General features: G+C 40.3%; 1 protein-coding gene across 3 annotated transcripts in view; it reads right to left on the reverse strand.

Annotated features, from left to right (window-relative positions):
- SLC38A9 (solute carrier family 38 member 9) overlaps window positions 1–24,647 on the reverse strand; it is a 35,995-nt gene extending 11,348 nt beyond the window's left edge. Inside the window, exons 1-10 of one of the 3 annotated variants that reach the window (XM_054397687.1) lie at window positions 24,576–24,647; window positions 23,909–24,030; window positions 23,705–23,768; window positions 23,497–23,590; window positions 22,387–22,557; window positions 18,675–18,734; window positions 16,278–16,475; window positions 13,892–13,999; window positions 8,138–8,244; window positions 125–238 (exon numbers count right to left, since the gene is read on the reverse strand). In XM_054397687.1, coding sequence (XP_054253662.1) covers window positions 125–238; window positions 8,138–8,244; window positions 13,892–13,999; window positions 16,278–16,475; window positions 18,675–18,734; window positions 22,387–22,557; window positions 23,497–23,590; window positions 23,705–23,768; window positions 23,909–24,030; window positions 24,576–24,632 — 1,095 coding nt within the window. In that variant the 5' untranslated portion in view covers window positions 24,633–24,647. The remainder of the gene's footprint in view (window positions 1–124; window positions 239–8,137; window positions 8,245–13,891; window positions 14,000–16,277; window positions 16,476–18,674; window positions 18,735–22,386; window positions 22,558–23,496; window positions 23,591–23,704; window positions 23,769–23,908; window positions 24,031–24,575) is intronic. The other 2 variants (XM_054397689.1, XM_054397688.1) reach the window with 2 other exon arrangements.
- Window positions 24,648–24,852: the final 205 nt, after the last annotated feature.

Raw genomic sequence — 24,852 nt, forward strand, 5'->3', positions numbered from 1 at the left:
ACAGTCAAGGACAGATGTGTCTGCAAGTGCGAGTCATGAAGCATGAAGCAGTAGCAGGGCTTTTTTAAAACACAGATTTATTGAAAGATCAAGGATGAATATATGCTACAGTAAAATATCTTACCTGTTCAATACATTCTTTTGACAGTGGTGGAGAAGGAAAAGATGCAAAAATTATCACTCCAACATACAGATATGTTAATCCCACCAGGAAGTATGCAATAGAGAGGTCTCTCACCTAGTAGGAAAAAAAAAAATCTTACTTTGTCAAGCACTGTCACCCCAAAACAAACAAAATAAGAACCTTGAGAAGATTTCTACTGTATTTATTACTGTTACTTTTACCTTTATCACTGATTTACATGTATTACTATTATTTTTACATCTAATTTCTATTACTCAAATGGGGACTCCAAATCTGGACATGGATCAGATAGAAAGGTACAAGAAAATATCCCAAAGTGGAGCTATACAAGTATTACGTATATACCTACATACAGAAAAGAGACTAAGAAACAGATATATCAATAGATGCAGCATGTTATTGCTGGATGTACAAATATACACAAGTTGTTAAAACAAACAAGAAACCCCCCCTCTATTTTCCTACATCTACCTATTCCTACTATGAGCTTTGGGACACAGAGACAGCTGTTGAAGACAGAAAGCCTATCAATGACATATGATAAATCTCGTCAGGACTAAGATCTTGCAATTAAAGACATTAGCATACTCAAATGCAAACACAAGGCAAAGGCCATTTTTAAAGAAGCTGCTTTGAAATTCAACAGGATGATACACTGGCTCCAAACCAGAAACTAACATGTCAAGCTTCTATATGAAAGTGTGATAGTGGCTAATACACCATTAAATAAAATACAAACCAGAAAGGCACATATATATATATATGTCCTTTAGCTTTAGCATCATATTTTATACTGATTCTTTCCTTTAAAATTCCCTATCCATTTTATTACTGATTTTTTCTAAACAATCCAGGAAAGTGGACGAAATTATAGCCAAAGATTATTAGATAAGGTCATAAATCCATATTGGATGATATTACATGTACCTAAATATGGATTTAAATCTTAACCTCAATACCCACTTCTGAAAATTTTGACTATATTTGTTAAGCAACTAACACACAAAAAGATTCTCAACTATGCAAAAATAACTTACTTTTTAACAACATTTAGTATTAGAAGCAGCAAATATATTTAAGTACTTCGTGAAACTGCAGAATCCACATATACATCAGACTCACTTCACAGCAGTGTGTGTTATTCTACATCAGTTGTGTTGTTTTTGTGGTTTTTTTTTTTTTGTCCTTTTTTTTAAATAAAGTGGGAGACCATTTGTTTCTAGTTATTAACTAATTATATTCCATATAAACTTATGACACAGTACAAAAACACCCATTACCTTATAGCAAACCATTTTTCCAGCTGCTACTAATAATCAGCCTCTCAAAGGATGACTAGTAATGTTTCAATGTATGACCCTACTTTCCTGTGACTGAGAAGCACGTCTCAGTAGCTCAGACACAGCACAAATTATTAGGACTATATGGCTTCTAGATCAGGATCATAATTATGGCGTCCAGCCAGCTCAGTGAGCATAGGCAAAGCTCACTCACACCTATGCAGGGAAATGTTTCCCTAGGTGTTTCTTCACACTATCTCCTTGACAAAAGGAGCATAACTAATACCTTTCTGGGGTCCTCCAAGGGCAAGCCAGTCCCCAAGGAAAGTATAAAATGGTAGATTATAAAGCTGAAGAAAAGTTCAAATGGAAACCATTTTTTAGTAAGGGAACTGGAAACTCCTGCACCTTTTTGCCAGTGCTTTTGGTGTAGAATATCGATGCCTTTCCCCAACGGCTTGCAAGAGGCCAGTGATACTACTCATCAGACAACAATGCACCTTCAACATGTACTCCAGGGTGGCACTCACACTCCTGGGAGCTGCACACTTCCAGCTCCAACCTCTTCCCCCTGCTGAAAAGCTACATGTAGCTGTAAGATGCTTCTCAAATCTTCACTTTCCATGCACTGGTCATTGAGTGAAAAATATTAAACTTTATCAGAGGTTAAACAATAGCATCTTCTTTAAATTATTCCCAGAATTTCTCCTGAGTGACCTCAGAAGCTCTACAGATATTCATATAAGAGCTACATCTTCAAAAGCACCAGCACCCATCCTAAAAAGCTATGTTATGAACACTACATCTAAACATGCAGATTTATTATAGGTATTTATTAGTGACTACCACTAACTGCAGGAGACAAAGAATAATTAGGGTGAGGTAGTTTTGCAGAGACATGGGTTCTCATTTCCTGAAGACAGGACTTAGACAATTTCTCAAAATACACATGATATTAAGTCACATGAGCTGACAAACCCTGTTTGCAGTTGCTGTAAATTTAATATTTTAGGTGTATTCCTCATGGACAAAGACAGTAACTCACAGTTGTCACTTTTATGCGGTCTACCTACAAGCTCTGCAACTAACTGTAAAACTTCCTGCTGTGACATGTACTTGAAGTTGTGAGGGCATCCAGTCTGAAACAGAATTCTTAGTGTTTCCTTGGGACTACATTAAGGGGCAGATAACTGGCAGGCTATTTGCTCTGAACACACTTAACCAATTCATGTTCCTACAGCTCTTAAGGATGTATGCTATAATCTGTACTAAAACTAAGTGCTGATGTAATTTTGATTATGTGTTTTTATACAAGTGCTGTCAGGTTATTCCATAAGCAACAACAACAAAAAAGAAATAAAGACAGCTCAAAAACCTGGATTTATGTTTAATCAAGCATCCATTGGCTCCCTTGCAAACATCTGTTTCTGCGTGTAGGAGGGTTACCTTTGCCCAGCAACACGTGTTTGTGTATGTAAGAGGAATGTCTTTTGCTTAATGTTCACTGCTCTTCAGGAGACCTAGGTTCACTTCATAAAGGCCCTGATTGTAAATACTGTTTACACAGCATAGTTCCAGATAAAACCAAAGGACAAACGGAGAGAGATAAAAGGATTAATTTTAAGTAACAGAACAATAATCGCATTTGTCTATTTTAAATTTTCTGTTAAGATGTTTATATAGACAGAATGGACATCACTGTGGTGGAAGCTGCCTAAGCATAAAGAATATGGCAGCTCTCAGATCTCAAGTTTAAAATCCAAGAATCGCATGTTGAAAGAATGGTTAAAAGAAGGAAGTATCAAAGGTAACATGCAGGTCAGAGCCCAAATGGATCACAGCTTGCCACCTGCCAAGTACACCTGAAATAACATGGATTTTGAGGTGGAATTTGGAGAAATTATGTAAGCTGCAGTTGCTGCTGACCAGGACCTCTTCTGATAGATACACAGAATGAAGTGTTAAAAGTGCCCCTAGCAGAATAGAAAATCAGGTGACTAATGCTGGCAGCAGCATCACACTGAAGGCAGAATCGGCCTCCTTACAGAAGGGTGGATATGAGAACTCCGAAAGTGCAAGGTGTTCTATCATGGTCACAGACTACCACCCAGGTGTTGCTGGCAGGACCTGCAGCACAGGACTAGAAACAGCACAGTGAAGGCTCTGTAGCTCTTCAGATGTTTCCCAGGTGATGGTAAAAGGAACAGGCAACTTTCAGGTCTTGTTTTCCCTGTTGTATGCCATGGAGAAAATAGTTCACTTCTCCTCAATACCACAGAGAAAGCTAGTTTGTGGAGTTGCTTGTTGGATGGAGAAGCCTGTATCACCACATTACAAGAAGTACCTTTTCATGGTCTCATTTTAGATTGGTTTCTTCTCAAAAGAGATGTTGCCTGTGTAATATTTCAGTTGGACTCCGATCCATATAATAAAAACACATGTTCAAATGATAACAACTAACAAGGTGACAAAAAAATACTCACTCTGTTTCCAGATAATAAATAATGTTTCAATATTTTTAGAAAGTAAGGACCATCCACAGCTGTACGCCTTCTACAGTTACCACCTGGCAAAAGACATCTCTCTACTTTTGTGGCGGGGCTAGTTCTGTGTGCAGTCAGCTTCTAGACCAGTTGATTGCGCAGTGCACAAAACCTTACACTGATAAATACAATGATGCAGCAGCAGGAGATGGGAACAGAGAGCTCAGCTGCAGTCTAAGAATCCTGCTCCCAGGTTTCTCCAGGCTGTCCTATTGACATTTGTCTTACTCCAATGCACTACTCTTCTCACACCCACATCACTGTACTGGAATAGAAGTCAGAGGAATCCTCTCTCTATGCATATTTTAGTTTTGGGCAGTGATACAGGCCTGTGACCAGAATGGAAGCTGCTATTGTTTTGGATTTCTGACTCCATAAAAGAAATGTTACTGTTTCCTTCCCTTTTTTTTTCCACCTCCCCAAAGAGTTGTTCTTATGACCTCTAGTTTCAGTAAGTTTTGTTAAAAATGAAAATGGTAGTTTTCTGCTCTCCAGGTTCTGTGCCTTTTCACAGAACTCAGAAACTCTGATGGAAGGCACATGTTATTACAGGTTGAGCCATGAAACTGAAGTCCTTGTGGAATAAATGATACATGAAAGAAGATTGTTGATGTAAATATATAGGAAAAAAATATACTCAACACCGTGATTTATCTTATACAACAACACAGGAACAACAACACAGAAGGAAATCTCTACCCAAATCAAATTCCTAGATGAACTAAGAACAGATTTGGTTTCCCATTACAAACCTTCCCAGGTGTACTTAAAAGTGCTCTTTCCATACAATTTATACACTCTTCTGGAATGAGGAAGCTGTCCAAGGCTTGGGATCCATGCTAGGTCTGACTTGGAAATTTAACTCAGGCTCTAGAGATGGCACTCAGCAAAGTAGATGCAAATGCAGGTGGCAGTTTCTTCCTCATTAACACAAGAAAAGCAAGCTAGAGGAGATTCCACGTGCTGCTCTTTGCAGCTGATTACTTGCTCCAATGTAAATGGAGGACAAAAAAAGCCACAAGAAGAATCCTGAAGGTGGCATGGAGAGATTAGGCCTCCACTGCATACATAGGTGATTGCTGAAGTGACCATGGGGAAATCTTTCCTTTTTCTACATTGTGAGATTTTCTTGAGAAAACTGAGAAGAAATTTAGTTTGTTTTCTTTCTCCAGAGCTCCACTAACCCCTGCTTTAGTTATCAACTATTTTCAGAAACATGAAGAAGTTTTCCTGGAAGAGAATGCATGACTCCTTTGCAGAGGTGGTGTGTCAGTGTGAGCTCAAATTCCCCCCCACACCAGCAATAACCAGGCTAGCTCAGTCTGGAAGTGAATGAAAGCTGTATTTACAAGCGAAATCTACAATCTATGATGAAATGCAATGAATGTGTACAAATAAACACAATTCAAAACATTTACAAATATATATATATAATCAACAGAAAAGCACAACCAAGCTCCCTTTGCTTCCCCCCAAAGGGGACCCTTCCCAGGGGGCCTCTCTCCCAAGGGGCCGCCTCCCCCCAGACCTCCCTGGCAGAAAGCAGTTAGTTAGGTAGAAGCAGAGAGGCTGTTAACTTAGCTCGCCAACGTCAGTGTGTTATCTTTAGCCAGAAGAGAAGAAACAGCAGCCAGACAGCCCAGCAAGTTGCCCCAACTGTGTCTACTTTGTTTCAAGCAGTAGTTCTTAAACATTTCTATCCAATGGAAGTGTTTAGAGCAATCATTATTTCGCTTTCTTACACCCAATAGTAACTTATTTACATTTTTTTGCTTTCTCTGCTCGAACTTTGAGAAGAAAAATTAAAGAGACAGTTTCAAACCATCACAGGTGGTCACTTGCAAGCTGGCCTTGGTTCACAGGGACAAAAAAGTAACTATACAGATGACTAAAGCAAAAGGTCATCTCACTGCACTGGCACATCACCTCTGAATAATCAAGACAGATATATCTGATGTGTTGTGCAGGCTACTTACTGTAAGTAGCTTTGCTTGAGCAGGGGACTGGACAATATGACATCCTGAGGTCCTGTCCATCCTCAGCTTGTGGTTCTGTATCAATTTTTCATACAGCTAAAATTATAAATTTTTGTATGTTATGCAGCTACCCTTACAGGTGCATTTTAATGCAGCTGGACAGGAATACTGGAAAGTAGGGAGGAAAAAATGAAATAATCAAAATAACTACAGCAAAAATGTACTCTAACTTTGTATCATGTTCAATCCATTTTGTATGCAGAGTACTAGCCCTGGGGAAGCATAACCCATGCACCAGTACATGTTAGGGGTTGACCTGCTGGAAAGAAGCTCCACATAGAAGTCCTCACGGACAAGTTAACCATGAGTCAGCAGTGTGCTCTTGTGGTCAAAATGACCTATGATATCCTGGGGTGCATTAAGAAGAGTGTGACTATCAGGTTGAGAAAGGTTCTCCTCCCTGACTACTTTGCTGTGCTGAGGCCATATCTGGAGTATTGTGTCCAGTTTTGGGCTCCCCAGCTCAAGAGAAAGTGAACTACTACTGCAAAGAGGCCAACAAGGAGCTACAAAGTTGATGAGAGGACTCTTACAAGGAGTGGCATTGTTCAGCCTGAAGAAGAGAAAACTGAGAGGAGATCTTGTCAATATGTATCAATATCTAAAGGGCAGAGGTCAAGACAATGGGGCCAGCCTCTTCAGTGGTGCCCAGTGATAGAACAACGGGCAATAGACTTGTGTTGTCTGCTCACAGTTCCACCCAAACTTAACTAAAAGCTTCTTTACTTTGAGGATGGCAGAGCAGTGGAATAGGCTGCCTAGAGAGGTTGTGGAGTCACCTTCTCTGGAAACTTTCAAAACCAGCCTAGACACATTCCTGTGCAACCTGATCTAGGCAAACCTTCGTTAGTAGGGGGCTTGGATTAGATGACCTACAGAGGTCCCTTCCAACCCCTACCACTCTCTGATTCTGTAATTTTTTAATGGGGAAGAATTCAGTTCCTTCTGGATGAGCAGCACCATACTTTTTCAAGTGCAAAGGACCAGTCCAAAGGCTACATATCAGAGGTTTTCAATTTAGGCTTCACCTTAGAGAATTTCCTATATAGAGTCGGGTTTCTCTATGAACCTTGACTTTGGTTGTCACACAAAAATACTTAGAAAAGACATAAAAAAAAAAAAAGAAATCTTAAAAACATATTATCGAGACAGCATGGAATCTGTTCAGGAATCTGATAAAAACCAGTCCTGTGCCAAATATTGCGCAGTATTTTCCATTCTAAAATTGGTCATTTTTTACCAGAGTATTACAACATTGTCAGTTCTGCCTCTTGTGCATCATTTGGCCACTTAATACCAGCCTGACCACAAATAATTCTGGGATGCTTCTAAAGGCTTTCATTTGAATAAGTCAGTAGTGCATTTGTTACTTGTTGGTAGCCAGTGAAAAGTATGTATAACTGTTTTTTTATCAGATCACAAGAGAGAGTTAAATTTTCTGAAGCTCTCACAGTCTGTGGTGGTCTGAAATTACCCCCCAGTTAATTTGGAGAACTACCTCCCAAAATAAAATTGCCAGACCTGCCCAGATTAGGAGGGAAGCAAATGAAGCTGTATTTACAAGTAAAGTAAAATCTAGAAATACGAAATGCAATGAATATGCACAAAATATACAATATTTACATGTATTTACAATTTATAAACAACACGAGGACCCCCTCCTGGGCAAAACCATGGAGTTACCAATAGCTTCACCCTCTCTGCCCCCTTTCCCCCTGTACAAGGGAAAAGAGAAAACAGAAGAGCAGAGACCAGCTTGTTAGTTTCTTAGCCACAACAAGAACACAGCCAAGGTCAGCAACAGCCAAGCAATAGCCACCAGCTAGTATCAGCTAGAGCAAAGAGCCAAGAAAAAACCAGAATAGTTTATACAACTAATAGTTTGTACAACTAATATGTTAGTTATCAAACCAATGGGATTATTTGGACCTTACCATTATTTTTCCCTTTACATCCAATGGTAGTTATTTACATTCTACCACTTTCTACTCAAGATCTGTGGAAAATTTCCTAGGCATCAGCCTAAAACTGCCACACAGTCTCTGGACTGATTTCAAGAGAAGCAGACAGGGAAAAAATATTGTTGTCTGGCAATCTAGACACGAATCAGCAAGGTCTTGTGAAATTACTTACATTATTTTCTTGATTCTTGTTATTTTGAAGAAGCGTGATGACACAATTGTGGATGAAGAAGGCAAGTGTCAGAATCCCTGTGAGCTGAGGGAACAGAATTCTAAACTCTGAGGGAGGAAAGAAGCGTTAATAGCTTACTTCTTTGAAACAAACAATGCTGAAATGCAAAGGACGTAACAGTGTTGCGGAGTCTACTGGCAGAAACACGAACCTCCACATTGAAATGAGATGAATTATCTTACTTTTCACCACAGACAACATAGATACTTAATCAGTAAGTATAAAATACATAGCTACTATACAACACAGACTCCACCAAAGTTTCTCATGATAACTCAATCACAAAAGATTATTAGGTTAATCGAGGATTTACACATATGAGCACTTCTGCTTCTCAACAGTTTAACTGGAAGGCATGTTTGAGGCAGGAACTGATTGCAGTGAACATATCTATTGGTCCCTGAACAGGGAGATGGGAAGAAGGAATCATTTGCTTTGTGAGCATCTCTTGTTGCTAAGAAGTCACTTACACTACTAGAGGAAACTTGATATCTACAGATGTTTAAGAGGTTCTGCTAACAAGAAAGGCAGAGCAACTTTATGTCTTACCATCACCTTAAAGCAACTATGAAAAAAATATTTTTTATCTCCGTGGGTATAGCATTGCTCTGCTTATTTTAATAATTGAAGGATTATGTTCACAAGATTGTGTTTCTGGGAGTGCTGCAACTGGTCTAGGAATTCATCAATGCGTAACATCATTAAAGCACCCTCTTTGTTGGTATTATCTAAGGATATGTGCACTCTTTGGAGTGTCAACAGCAATTACAGGCCCCTGAGCTAGCTCAGCTTCTGGAAATCATCCAGCAATATAGCAAAACACTCATCAGAGGTTCACAAACCCTTACAGATCAAACCACAGAGCGTTCCATGCAAACATATTTAAACCAGATTTCTCTAAAGTGCTATGGAGTCAGCAAGGTAAACACACCCCAGGCTACTAACAAAGAGCTTATACTGGTTGAGACAATATGTCTTCCCTAGGGCTGGATTCACTCTATCTTCAATACCTAACCACCAGGATGTACATCTGCTAGAACTGAGAGTGCAAGCAACTTTGGGGCTTGACTTTCATCCACTACTGTAATCTCAATAATAAAGAGCAAATTGACAGATTCAGAATCTCTTTCAGCACTGCATTTCCCCCATCACTACAACAATCAGAAGTAGCTGGATTTCATACGCATCAGCTATATGCTCTGTCAATCACCTAGCCACACTGCCAAAACAATCACATTACTGGGTGCTCCACTTCTTAGTGATCTGAGACACGTGTCATGCTATAGTCCATTTTATACTAGGACTGCTTAATAGATCTTGGACTTCAACCTGATTTCTTAGACTAAGGCTCATTTCCAGTTTACAAGGGTTTGTTAGTGAACCACAGTTTGGGCAAATTTTCTTCTGTACTCTTCAGATGAGTCTGTAGATATGAGACCATGTGAGCTTTTGAAGACTGTCTGCTTTGGCAGTTCAGGTTAAAATAATGTTTCCATGCTCACAACAGAGCAATACCAAACACTCTCTATCTACTAGCGGAGCAGCATGTTTGAATCCCAGATTTATTATGGCTGGAAAAAGACTTCCAAGATCATTGAGTTCAACTGTTAACCTAACACTGCCGAATTCACCACTAAACCATGTCCCTAAGCGCTGCCCCTACATGTCTCTTAAATACTTTCAGGGATGGTGATTCAATCAGTTTCCTAGGCAGCCTGTTCCAATGCTTAACCACTCCTTCACTGAATAAAGTTTTCCTAAAATCTCATCTCAACCTCTCTTGGCCAACTTGAGGCTGTTTCCTCTCATCCTGTTGCTTCCCACCTGGGTGAAGAGACAGACCCATGCTTCACTACAACCTCTTTTCAGGTAGTTGTAGAGAGATAAGGTCTCCCCTCAGCCTCTTCCTTCTCCAGACTAAATAACCTCAGTTCCCTCAGCCATTCTTTGTAAGATGCTTCAACAACTTCCTTGTCCTTCTGTGGACATGCTCCACCACCTCAATGTTCCTCTTGCACTGAAGGGCCCAAAAGTGAACACAGTATTTTGTATTTGGCCTCACCAGCACCAAATACAGGGGCGTGAGCATCATTTCTACTTCTAGATACAGTTAAGAATAATGCTATACAAATAAATTAGGTCATTAGCACAGATCCTACTCACCCAGTGCTTTGAAATCCAAAGTTTTACACTGGAGACACAAATTCTGTCTAAAGTAAATGCAGCAATGAAGGAAAATAGCACAGACAGCACTGTTTCACAACTATGTGTATCAGTCTCTTAAGTTTGTACTTATGCTGCAGTAGTCAGGAAGATTCTTAGGGAATTATGATGATAATCCAGTTCATCCTCAAAGCAAAAAGAGGGGAAAGGGCAACCTTCACTCTTTATTGGACATGGAGGGGAATATAGTAAATAAAGATGAGGAAAAGGCAGAGGTACTTATCACCTTCTTTGCCTCAATTTTCAATAGTAAGACAGGTTGTTTTCAGGATAACTGACCTCCTGAGCTGGTAGATGAAGTCAGGGAGCAGTATAGTCTCCCTGTAATCCAGAAGGAAGCAGCAAGAGACCTGCTGAGCCACTTGGATCCCCACAAGTCTATGGGACCAGATGGGATCCATCCTAGCATGATGAGAGAGCTGGCAGATGAGCTGGCCAAGCCACTCTCCATCATTTATCAGCAGTCCTGGCTCACTGGAGAGGTTCCAGATGACTGGAAGCGGGCCAGCATGATGCCTGTCCACAAGAAGGGCTGGAAGGATGAGCCAGGGAATTACAGACCTGTCAGCCTGACCTCAGTGCCAGGGAAGATTATGGAACAGGTCAATCACACAGCACCTGCAGCATGGCCAAGGGATCAGACCCAGACAGCACTGATTTAGGAGGGGGACGTCCTGCCTGACCAACCTGATCTCCTTCCATGACCAGGTGACCCACTCGTGGATGTGGGGCAGGCTGTGGATGTAGTCTGCCTGGACTTCAGCAAGGCCTTTGACACCATCCCCCACAGCAAACTCCTGGCCAAGCTGTCAGCCTGTGGCTTGGACAGGAGCACTCTGTGCTGGGTTAGGAACTGGCTGGAGGGCTGAGCCCAGAGAGTGGTGGTGAATGGTGCCACATCCAGCTGGCAGCCTGTCACTAGTGGTGTCCCCCAGGGATCAGTGCTGGGCCCCATCCCGTTTAATACCTTTATTGATGATCTGGACAAGGGGATTGAGTCCACCATTAGTAAGTTTGCAGAGGACACCAAGCTGGGAGCAGGTGTTGATCTGTTAGAGGGTAGAAGGGCTCTGCAGAGGGACCTTGACAGGCTGGTCAGATGGGCAGAGTCCAACGACATGAGATTTAACAAGTCTGAGTGCTGGGTTCTACACATTGGCCTCAACAACTCCATGCAGTGCTACAGGCTGGGGACAGAGTGGCTGGAGAGCAGCCAGGCAGAAAGGGACCTGGGGGTACTGGTCGACAGTAGGCTGAACATGAGCCAGCAGTGTGCCCAGATGGCCAAGAAGGCCAATGGCATCCTGGCCTATATCAGGAATAGTGTGGCCAGCAGGAGCAGGGAAGTCATTCTGCCCCTGGACTCAGCACTGGTTAGGCCACACCTTGAGTACTATGTCCAGGTATGGGCTCCTCAATTTAAGAAAGATGTTGAGTTGCTGGAACATGTCCAGCAAAGGGCAATGAGGCTGGTGAGGGGTCAGGAGCACAAGGCTAGGGAGGGTTATGGAGTACAGCCCTGTGAGGAGAGGCTGAGGGAGATGGGGTTGTTTAGCCTGGAGAAGAGGAGGCTCAGGGGAGACCTTATTGCCATCTACAACTACCTGAAGGGAGGTTGTAGCCAGGTGGGGGTTGGTCTCTTCTCACAGGCAATTGGTGACAGAAGCTGCACCAGGGGAGGTTTAGGCTGGATGTTAGGAAGAAATTCCTCACAGAAAGTGATTGGCCATTGGAATGGGCTGCCCAAGAAGGTGATGGAGTCACTGTTCCTGCAAGTGTTTAAAATAAGACTGGATGAGGCAGTTAGTGCCATGGTTTAGTTATTAGATGATGTTGGGTGATAGGTTGAACTTGATGATCTCAAAGGTCTTTTACAACCTGGTTAGTTCTGTGACCTGCTTTGGTCTTGCACACAGTCACAGTCAGCAAAAATTGCCTGGCATTGAAGATTCAACCACAAAGGAAATTGACATAACAAAGTTGTTTGTTTTACATAGCTTTCACAATTTTCTTGTCATTCAGATCTTGAAATAGGGTTCTGAATGTCTGGCAGAGATGAGAAAGGAATGACCTTCAGCAGTTATGGGCAAATTAACAGATTTTATGATAGCTAAGGGCTAGGGGTTGGAGAAGGGTAATACAGGATTTTGAGCAGACTTCTTTGCCAAATGTACATGGAATACTCTAGGTAAGCGGTTTATTTCACTCAATTTCAGATCAATTGCAGTTCAACTGGAGAGCTGTATCAACACAAAGGGAGTGGTTGAAGAAGAAGTAGCTGCAAAATCACTTTAACTGTGATATGAACACAATGAAGTCAGTTCAGTTTCACACCTATAACTTTACTCAGCTAACTACTGTCTGTAATTCACTGAGTTATTACTCTTGTTGCCACAGTGCACTATCACGATCCCAAAAATGAGATCAGGTTCTATTTGAAACAGAAAAGAACTCTGGTGTTTCTTTTTTTGATCTCTGTCTTGCTACAGTAGTTCCAAATCCATTCTAATTTTTAAGTTAAAATTGTTTTCTTCTCCAATTCTACATTATTTGACCTAATGATAGTTTGCAATCCATATGTAGAACTGCTAGCACAATCCTTATTGTGATTAGAAATTAAAAATGTGCAGACCCACAAAAGAAACCCTAAGAAGGTACCTGTCTCTGAATTTTGCCTTAAGTAATTAAGTAACTTTTAAAGAAGGGCAAAACACTCCCATGTCTAGGAATAGAAGGAGTGATACAATTCAGTGGTACAGGACACAGTCCTTGGAGCTAACCGGTCATGCAATTTTGCCCATTATAAAGGATGGGGAAAAAACAGCTAAGACCTAACCCCACATCCCTCATTTCAAGCCTCCTCAAACAAGAAACTGCTCTCTTTCAACTGTGTATGCAACAATACTGCTTACAGCTGTGACATATCCACAGTAATGTGTAACAGTAATTTGGAAAGAACAAAGAGTCACGAAAACAACATTCAAAAAAGAAAAGAAACATGCTGGAGAGCTAACAGCCTAATATAGTATAGGAAAATTGTACTTGTAAATCATGGTGAATGAGCTATTTTACTTTAGCATAACAATGCGTGAGGAACACCTTTACCAGTCAGTCTTGTCTACAGTTTCTCATTTGTGACTGCTGCTGAAATAGGCATGATCTGATAACAATACATCTATAACTTATTATAATACAGGCAAAACAGGTTATGGCAAGCCCCTGTCACGTGATATATGTTGGAGAAACTTCTGAGGAGCACTCCTCCACAGTGTTGATACCATTTCCTAATTGTTATTCTTTTATGATGGATCCTTCCTGAGCCTCTACATGCAACATCAGACTGCATTTCCTCACTTCACTTGTGTGATAGAGGTGCTGAAAGGCAGATGAGAAAGTCAATAATGAACTGCTTTTAAAGACCTTAAACCTGTCACATATATATGCTTCATTGTTGCATTTTCACTATCTCACCTGGTACAAAAAATTCATTCTCTGTAAACCAGTTGTATTCTAAGTGGATTCCCAGATGAGCAGCCTTTACGGTAACCAGAAAAACTAAGTAGACGACTGAAACCGTACCTAGAAAAGACAAAACAAACACCATGAAGCAATAGACAGTACTGGTGCCATGCTTTATTCTTGCTCCATCCCACCAGTTAGTCGAAACATTCATGATTAGTATTCATTCTTAAAAATACAGGCAATTATTGTGAGACAATAATTAGGCCCACTGCAATGCAACCTCCCAGACAATAATACCAGAAACCAGAGAACAGGCAACAAATAAGCAAAGACAAAGAAACAGCATGTTTACAGTTTAGAATACAGATTCAGATGAGACATCATTTCATTCATGCAATATCTCCCAGATTAACAATAAATTGAAGAAATTATCACTTGAGTATGCAGAGCGCAGTCACCAAACTAAGAAGATAAAAGGTTCTGTACTTGAGGATCAGCTTGCTAGCTAAAATATTCTGTAATTTCCTAATGATTTAGATCTATGCAGGGGCAAAGGTAAGTAAAAGTGTTCTATTAAGTTAATTTCAGCATCTCAAAAATTGCCCTCCATTTTTATTGTCCCATAAACTTCAAGGTTTACAAAAATTAAGGCATCTTTGAACACCTTCTGCGTTATATAACAATCCACTGAAATTGTAAGAAATTTCACATTTCAATATTAGGTTCTCAAATAAAAAATAGCTGCATAAAATAATATGCTTATTTGAAAAACAGGTACAGTTATGGCTAGATCTAATGAGATAAATGACTTTCTTACCCCTAATGTTATATGTGGTCTATGTAAAAACCTTACTTTCACAGAGTTCCTGTGCTGTATTTTCATTTAGTGGTTGCAGGAATAGCAGATCCATGGTCTTGTTAAGTGTCACACTGGAACAGAGGATAAACTAGACCTGCAATACCCTGTCCTGTACCTCCTTTCAAATATATCACCACCTTTTCCAACCCATTCTCTGATCCCCATCACCTTTTCCCTTTCTATTAATCATGCCCTCAGTCCCCTCTTGCTCTATAACTGTGGCTGACCCCATCCATCATCCATGTACATCCCACCTGCCTTGGTCTTCTACCTCAAGACATGTAAGCAAGAAAAGTCACAGTTTTTGCCCTTGTAGCACAGAATAGGCCAGGGTACTGAGAGCTGAGGCAAAGCACAGCAGTAGGTTACACTGACTGACTGTGATTAATTAATCAACTGATTGATAGCAAATTACTTCAAGTGAAAAGTGATTAATGTTTGGAAGTAATTGCCTGTGTCAAAATGTTTACCAGATGAAGAAAGGTTATGCCTGATTGTGCCAAGGTAGTATACACCAAGTGCTGCACAGTAATATGTACACCACTTGTTGTAAATACAGTGGAACATGTTTTATAGCATTATCAAAGGAGCAAAGGCAAAAAAAAAGACCTCCCTCTTAACTGTAAAGCAGGACAGAAATCCTGTGTGTGATTAACAAACCAACCAATGAAGCACTCTGAGGCACATTCTTGGCTGCCAGCAAAGTACTGGAAGGGTGGCTAGGAAGTAGCCTAGTGGAAATGGACCTGGGTGGGTGGTGGTTGACAGCCAGTTGAATATGAGCAAGCATTGTGCCCAGGTGGCCAAAAAAGCCACCAGCATAATAGCCTGTATCAGAAACAGCACAGCCAGCAGGAGTAGGGAAGTGATTGTCTGCCTGGACTAGGCACAAGTGAGGCCACACATCAAATATTCTGTTCAGTTTGGGGCCATTCAGTGCAAGAAGGACACGGAGGTGCTGGACCATGTTCAAAGAGTGACCAGAAAGGTGCTGAAGGGTCAAGAGTACAAGTCTTATAAGGAGCAGTGGAGGGAGCTGGGGTTGTTCAGTCTGGAGAAAGGGAGGTTAAGGTGAGACCTTCTCTCTCTCTCTCTCTCTCTCTCTCTCTCTCTCTCTCTCTAGCTGTCTGTCTGAAAGAAGGTTGTAGCAAGGTACAGCTCAGTCTCTTCTCCCAGGTAACAGCTGAGGATAGGGTGAGAGCAAACAGTCTCAAGTTGGGCCAGGAGAGGTTTAGAAAAGGTATTAGGAAAATTTTCTCCACAGAGAAGGTTGTCAAGCATTGCAACAGGGAAGTGGTTGAATCACCATCCCTGAAAATATTTCAAATATGTGTAGACATAGCAATTACGGACACGGTTTAGTGGTGTACTTGGCAGTGTCAGGTTAGCAGTTGGACTCGATCTTAGAGGTCTTTTCCAGCCTAAATGATTCCATGATTCTATTTTGATTCTGCTTATTGGAGAAACTTTCACTGTTTTCCATACCTTTCAGCCACAATGCACTGATGCGTTAATAATATTTTATTTGTTACCCACCTAGGACATTAAACTTTGCAAAGAAAGACGGAGACTTCAGACTCAGCAGGGGCAGAAGAACGGCAATCAGGTAAAATGGTACAGTTTGTGATTTGTTCCACCACTTCTCAAAGAGTTCAAAATCTGTATTGTTTCCAGAAGAGAACATCACACTGCTGTTCTGTGGTGGGTGACTGCCAGCATCACTTGGACAAATGACTGGAAGAAAGGAAAAGAAAAGTATCACCAGATGTAGAAAGTTTTCACTTGCACAGAATCTTCACAGCCAAGATCCCATAACGTCTAAACGCTGTTCTACCTAAGGAGAATATGACCACTCAAAAGCACTATCTGGCAAGTCACTTCCTCACTTCTACTTGTTTTTTTATCAGGAGTTCTGCACTAAGATTTCACTGCTAACCACTTTGCACTTTAAGTTGACAACTGCTATGTATGGCTGTTTCAGCCAAGAACAACAAAGATGCCAATTTCTCTGAAGCCTGAGCTGTGGCATTGAATCAGCCTTCAAGGTGATATACCTCTAACTAGGTGTGTTCAGTGGCTACATTCACCTGCTGGATTGAAGTCATAGCAACACACCTCTGCATCTAGCTGCACATTCAGCACTGTAATCTATCCCTGCACACCTCAGTAAGATCATATGAACAAAGAAGCAAGTGCATCTGCGTATCTGTGTACAGAAGAGCCGGTATGACTGTATGTTGCTCTGGGAACACACAGACTAAGGCTAAGATAGCTGTTGTAACAACTGGCAAGTCTAAAGTTCATGCACCAAACCAAAGCACCCTGTCAGCTTGGTGCCACGCCAAGTACATCACTGCTAAATGGCACAGTAGAAGCAATTTAAGATATGCACCCATGATGCATCCGAGAGGGAACATCACACTCCTGTTATTTGGAGGCTGATCAACAGCAGCACCTGAGCAAGTGACTGGAACAAAATGAACAAAACAAAAAGATCCCTTGACAAAAAGATGTTTTGTTGATATCAGCATTTGTTTCTAGTATGTGTCTACAAAATTCTGTGTTGAAATACGAACCTGTCTCATTGTTCCCATCATGTCTTATTTTAAATGCTGGCATCTCACAACAGTTGTGAGATCTTTCTGTGACATCTCTCAGCTGCTGTGAGATGCCTTGCAGATGCAGGTCTGCTCTGTTACAAAGGCAAAAGTGTAAGAAGTGTTTGTCAAATGTCTTGAGAGATCATTATGTTATTTCCAGTTTTCTCGTTAGCTTTCCCTCCATTGCTTACATGGTTTCATAGACATCAAAAAATGCTTGTTCTTACTGGTCTCCCTGGTAGCCCTGAATCCCCTGCCAAGAGTCATTTGAGCATTTCACAGTCCTTAATTTTGTGAAGCCGATGCTTTAGATCCTCCAGCTGCTGCAGGATACTGTGGAATATTATCTACTTTGTCTCCCAAGTTATACCCTCTGCTGCATAAGAACAGGGCAGGATAGCAGAAGAGAGCATGAAAGAGCACTGCAGCAGCTACTGGCTCCTTGGTGGTAAGGATTGTGGGAGAAAGAGGATTCAGCACTAGCTCAAATGAAATCAGCTGCTTTCCAGAATTATTTTCAAGTATTGTAACTGACTCCAAATAGCTGCTCTGCAGAAACACAGCTGCATCTAGTGTGGCATACAGCTGTCTAGCTCGTACTGAAATGTTTCCCCATTCCATTCAGGTACCCAGGATAGAGAAAATTTTCTGCTTCAGAACAAAGAACTACATGCTCAATTACTATATATAGGCAGGAAGACGAGAGGTGAACAATGCCTGGCTCCTTCCTTCATTCTGCATTGTTCTGCCGATTTAAGAACTCCCAATAGACCTATTCTCATACTTGACTACAGTTTTTCCCCGTAGTTGTGCAACTACCAGACTCTTCACAAAATGCAAGCAGACACTGCAAGCTAACACTTGTTTCTTTTTGTGCTCATCATCATTAAAGCTGTTACAGATTTTAGAACAACAATGTTGCTGCAGAGGTGAGGAAGCACAAAGATACTTCAGCCAAGACTTTGTAACAATAAACAGATCTGAAGTACCTCAATTTTTAGGGTGCAGAAGTTAAAATTGTCTAATTACTGTTAAGATGCCTAGCATTCATAGTTTTAAGGATGATCTATCTGGGTACACACAAACTCTTATTCTGGTTTTTAATTCTTATCCCCACTTACAGTTTCCTTTTTTTTTTTACTATTAACTGGGTGTTTATTTGTGGAAATATAAATCTCACACAGAAAGTTACATTTTTAAGAATAGGTAGTTGGAACCTACACTATACACTTTGTAACTGTAAGGCAGTTAGGCATGGAAACACGATGCTTGCCTTTAACTACCATTCCCCACCCCCAAACCAGGAAACACAATACTAATAAATGCTTCCTACCTTTGTTACTTCCATTGGTGCCAGGAACAATATCTGTTACATTAATGTCATGAACAAAATCTGCAAATAAGAAGAAAACCTTGCTATCAGTGTCCCAAACCTGCTATTATGCTTTTATCTGTTTACTTGGTAAAAATTAAGGAAATAAGTATTTTGGAAAATTACATCAGAGAGATGATTACAACAGCTTGCTCTTGCCCAACCCCAAGCCAACATTTAAAAACCTTCTTTTATAAGTGCTTTAAAGTAGCCCACTGCACTACTTTGTTCTCAGGTCCATTTATGAAGGTCACAAGCCACCCCCCCTTCCAACTGCTCATTCCTGTTCCCCCATCACACCTTCCCTTGTCCCAGCTCCTCAGTCTGCAGTGTTGTATAGCAGATTAGTGAAAAGATGCCTCTTAAAAATCAGCTGCTTTAGAGACAAAGTGCATGCGATCACACTCTTGGTCCAGATGGTATTATACAGAAAAAGCTTCCCCTACTCACTTTTCTAATGTTACTTTCAGAAGAGGTTCTGTAGGATGCTTTTTCCATGTTGTATTTTAAAGAAAGGAAACCTTTGGAAAAAGGTTTAAGTCTCACTGTCTACAGTCATCTCTAGAACCACTGTTTTCATTACATTCCTGTGTTACTTCACTGCTCTGCCACACCTGGTATTTTTGACCTCTGCAACTTTACCAGTAAGAGATCCTTTATATTCATTTATATACACATGCACACATACAGAAAATGCCCATTAGCTTGGAAATTTAATTAATGTGTCTGATTAAAATTCACTTCTGCAAGTGGGAGTATTATGTACAAAGAAAATGCATCTGCATTTTAAAATGCAAATAACAGCTGCTTGTTTCTCATAAAGCAGACAGTCTTGTGAGAAGAAAAATATTTTTTGTTTCTTTTCTTTGATTTACGACACCTTGAACCAGAACTCAGTTTCTCCTACTTACTGATACCAGTTCAGTGTTGTGCTGGTACAAAACACTGTTGGTAATACAGGGATGTTTTCATTATTTCTGGGCAGTACTTACAAAGTCAAGGTCCTTTCTGTTCCTCACACCACCTCACAAAGTAGTAAGCTGGGACTGCACAAGCTGGGAGGGGATGCAGCTGGGATAGCTGACCCCAGCTGAAAAAAGGGATATGCCATTCTATATTCATGCTCAGCACATGAAGCTGAGGGAAGGAGGAAGGAGAGGACATTCAGAGTGGTGGCATGTGTCTTCCTAACTGTTATGCATGATGGAACCCTGCTTTCCTGGAGACAGTTGAAGACCTGCCTGCTGAAGAGAAGTGGTGAATTAACTCCTTGTTTTGCTTTGCTTGTATATGTGGCTTTTGCTTTACCTATCAAACTGTCTTTATCTCACCCCAAGAGTTTTCTCTCTTTTACTCTTCCAATTCTCTTTTCCCATTGCACCAGGGGAGAGTGAGGAAGTGGTTGGGTGGTGCTTAGTTGCCAGTTGGGGTTAAACCATGGCAAGTGTATATAACAATCAGGAGATTTAATTAAAATAATCTGTCACTTCCTCACTTCACCACTGTTTTGTGCTCTTACATTAAAAAAGTACTTAGTGAAGCCATCAAAAGAACTCATAGCTCTTACAGAATTAGAGCACTTTAAAACTGCTTACAGACAGATAGCCAACTTATGCTTCCTCTACACTTAAGAAGTGTTTTAGAACTAGCAATTACATCTGTGGATCTACTTTCATTCTGTAAAACAAAAACAGAACAAAAGCATGGAAGGCAGATGTATTAGGTATGGCTGGGATGAAGTTCATTTTCTCCAAGGCAGTCCTCACAGTACTGTGATCCGTATCAGTAGGCAGAAGGGTGCTGGTAAAACAGCAGTAGCTAAAATACTGGTGAGTAGTGCTCCCACAGCATGGAGACTGTCTCTCCAACATTCCCCCTCACTAGTAGCCTGGGTGTGGGCAAGGTCTTGGGAATGGACATAGCCTGGAGATATGCAGAGAACAGCAGAGGACAGATGAATCACACTGACCAAGGGATACTTCATATCATGTGAAGTCTGCTCAGCAATAAAAGCTAAGAGGAAGGGGTAATGGGCACTTGCTACTATGACATTTGTCTTCCAGAGAAACTGCTATGATTAATGAACCCCTGCTTCCCAGGAAGTTGCTGGACATTGCTTGCTGATGGCAAGTAGGGAATACATTTTTTTCCTCCTTTGTTTCTAAGTGCAGCCTTAACTTTTGCTTATTCAACTGCCTTTGTCTTGACCCACGAGGTTTTTGACATGCCACATTCTCCTGCCCACAATACTCACTTGAGGAGGGGAGTGATGGAGTGGTTTGGTGGGCACCCAGCATTCAGCCAGGGTCAACCCACCAAAACAGGGCATCGTACCTGGCTTACAGTTCTTTTATTCTTTGTGTACTACTAATTTATAGGCCATTCTCCCTTAGAAAATCAGTTTGTTCCCACAAAAATTGTGTGTGCAGATTTTTAAAAAAGTAATCAATGTACAAAACACAGTAGCCTGCTTAGAATAACTTAGAAAGACATGGCTGGAAGATGCTGTTGTGTCAAACCCACATCCTATTACCCACTTTAAAACTTAGTAATTAAGTAACCACAATAAAAGCTATCACAAGAATCCAATGGTTACAGTTATTACAGAGCAATCAACCAAATGATTGTAAGAAATAAGACTATCCAACAAATAGAGGTAAGAGATAAAGTAACATGCCAATCTCAAGGAAAACCACGACTTTTCTGAGAGAAAATTAACCATGTTTTTGATCATTCCTAAGTCTGCTTAGTAGAACTGGAGCTATGTGGTTTAAAATAATTTAACATGCTAACCTTATTCAAAACCCCCCAAAATCTAAAATTAAACAGCCTTAATAATGTATGACTTAGGTCAGCTGCAAAATACACTGATAAAGTATGTCCTTCAGGGATGGTGGGAACTTTAATTAAACATTAAGAGGTGTAAGTGTCTGTGCTGTTATGTGTCTCAGAGATTTGTTAACTACATTCAAAACAAAAACTCTTAAATTTTTTTGTTTTACTCAATATTATGAGTCAGATTTTCAAATCCCCCAATTCCATCATTTCTCCCACACCTATATATATCTAATTGAATGTGTCCACAGAAGTTTGTGTATCTGTGCATGTACAAGGGTATAAATAACCAAAATATTTTCTTTTTAGCAATAACCATCTAAGAATCATTCTTTCACTGTGCTACAGTTCATCATTCCTTCAGGGATACTTGGAGAAATTTCATGGCAGCACTCTAACTGTTTGCTGAAGTCTAGAATGGAACTAGGTAATTTTTTTATTAACCTTTATTGGATCATTTTAATAGCCTAGACTGTTAAATGACTATTCAAATAGTTGCATACATGCAAACAAGGAGGTAGTGGAAATACATAGAGAAAATGAGCAACCAGGTTGGTGGTGTTTGAACTACACCAAGAAGCCTCATTACTGACATGCAAATCAGATAACTGGTACTTTGTCTTTCATTAAAACAACATTTTAAGAGAGAGACTGAAACACTGGCTTTGAAAACATACATGACTGCAGTAGTAACTCCATACATAGCTACTTATTATCACTTGAATTTTCATGCAAATAAACAGAAAAATTAAGTAAATTGGACAATCTTTTCCAGTATAAAGAATTCTTGATCTTTCCACAAGGTAAACATAAAAGTCAGCCAAAAATGTATACTTACTGTAGATAAACTTTCCCGTGTTGAAGAGAAAGTTGGACATAAGCACCCAATAAACGACCATGGCTCCAACAAGTGATACCATAGAAAATAAGAGGCTTGACCACTGACCAAAAGATCCAAAGTAATACTTGCAAACATCTGGGAATTCCCAGTTTGAGGTATCTATTAAAGCTGAAGAAGACAAAAACCAGAAACATGTCTGAACAAAACAATATGTCAGTGTCAGTAGAACTCTGCATGACAGAGTGCACTCTTGTCTCAGAATATGCTGACACAAATTCACAGTGCTTCCAAGGGCTAAGAAGATGGTTGCTAACTTTTAAAAGTGTAATGCTCATTAGGTGTTTGATTGAAGGAACCTGGAGAAGCAGAGTTTGTCTGTTGTGGCTATTACTACTTTTGAGTACTCCCAGAAACACTGGGATTAGACATGCGTTTGCAGCTAAAGCCTTTTGTGAGAGTTACAGCAAAGAAAAGTAGGCCAGACAATGAACTAGTCCTCAACAATGCCCTGAGAAGAGATGCCATAAACTGGAGGCCTTACCTGTCTTTACTTGAGCAAGTGAGGAGATGATTTATGTATAAAAGCAGCAATTACAAAAGCTTCAAAAAACGTTTTGAACAGCAAAACCACATTCTAAATAAAGTGAGACAACTACTCATAAATTGCTTCCAACATAGAATACTTATGAATATTAGGGTAGTGCACACATAAGACACAGGTGGGTGCAGCTGCAGCCCACACTGCTCCACTGTGCAACATGATCAGCAGTACATGCAGAGAACTGAACATCAGTCATGGAAAAGAAGGGAAGCCTCTAACTCCTTAAATCACCAAACATACATGAACACCTGAAAACTTGCTTGCTACGAAATTTGGTTTGGTTGTAACACTTAGGTCCCAAGGAACTGAAAGACAATTTAAGACAGACATTTATCTTACAGAGCTTAGATCCAGACTACAGAAGTAGGGAGACATTTGAAGGAACAACTTTTATTTGCAGGTTAGGTCTAACAAGTAATAAAGATACAAACAAACAAAGAATCTGTTAGATCTCTGTATTTCATGCTTAATGGAAATATTTGTGTTAGGAAGCTTTTATTGCTTACGTATTGCCTTCCGTGACTTCACAACTCTGTAGCAGCAATAAAGAGTCAAAATGCCCATCAGCAAGATGAGAATAATTCCTGAAGTAAAGCCTGCCTGGAGAGTGAAAAATACAGGTTTCCTTCTTTATCAGTAACACTACAGAAAAATTAAGAGCAAGCCATGCTGCCAGAAACCATTTTCATGCACATACATTTTTCGTAGTTTTACCTGTTTTATTCCCCATGGGATACTTAATATAGATGTACCCATCATTGTATTCCATATTATAAATCTAGGAAGAAAAGAGAAAAGACTGAATAATTTAGGAAGCACTTTTACTTCATATTATCCTCTTAGCTGCAACAGTTATTCATACACAGAACATTCAAGAATGCATTTTCTCAGTAAGATATGGCAAGGTGCTTAACATACATTGTCACTACACTGGAGTTTTTACCATAGCCATCTGTGCAACTGTCAACTTTAAAAGCAGTTCCTAATGGACTGTACACATAGATTTCATCAGGAGCTGGAAGTACATGATCAGGAGCAACCTAACAAATAGAGAAAAATGAAGACTTATTAGTAACATCAAAGAAACTGTTGTAAATCACAAAATCTTTTAATGAGAAGTGCATTGAAAAAACAAAAAGGTGGACTATATTAATTTCCTCCCTATGAAAAAACAAAACAAAACAATTTACAAGTTTTTTAGCTAGATAGCAGAATTTTTTTTTTTCTGGAAAATGTCTGCATTGTACTATGTACACACCATGCGAGGTCAATCATTGCAGCTGACCACTGCTTAAATCCTCTCATAAATGAGGAAAATGAGCAGACACATCTGAGCAGCCTGGAGCAGCCTTACAGAACTCAAACTGTATCTTTTCTCTGGACTGTGAGGACATTAATTAATAATTAATCACAACTTCTGATAACACAAGAACTTGTTAAGGCATTCAGCTACAAGACACTTACCTCAAAGAACGTGCAGAGTGATTCTCCCCCTACCTTTATCTGTGCTTCTTCTATAAACCTAGGCTGTGGAAGACTCAGCCTGCTAGAGACCACCCTGTTAATTTTCCCTGTCTTTGCTTACCAATGCCTTGTCTGCAGGAGAGGTGAGCCTGCTATAGTAATGAATCCGCTTATTCATTGCTGACGCTTCATCAGTGACTCTTTGCACATCATCGTTCACACTGACTATGTTTGTAGGCTCCACATGAAATGGTCTGAAGGAGGGGAAAAAAAGAAAAGAAAAATCCTTAAAACCCTGTAAGACAGGAGCTAAAATACAACTCAGAATGGCTTAGCATCAGTCAGGATGAGTCTGTCATTCACTGACACAGAGCAAATGGAAAAATATCACTGCCATA

Source organism: Indicator indicator, chromosome Z (assembly GCF_027791375.1).
Source record: "Indicator indicator isolate 239-I01 chromosome Z, UM_Iind_1.1, whole genome shotgun sequence".
Taxonomy (NCBI): Eukaryota; Metazoa; Chordata; class Aves; order Piciformes; family Indicatoridae; genus Indicator; species Indicator indicator.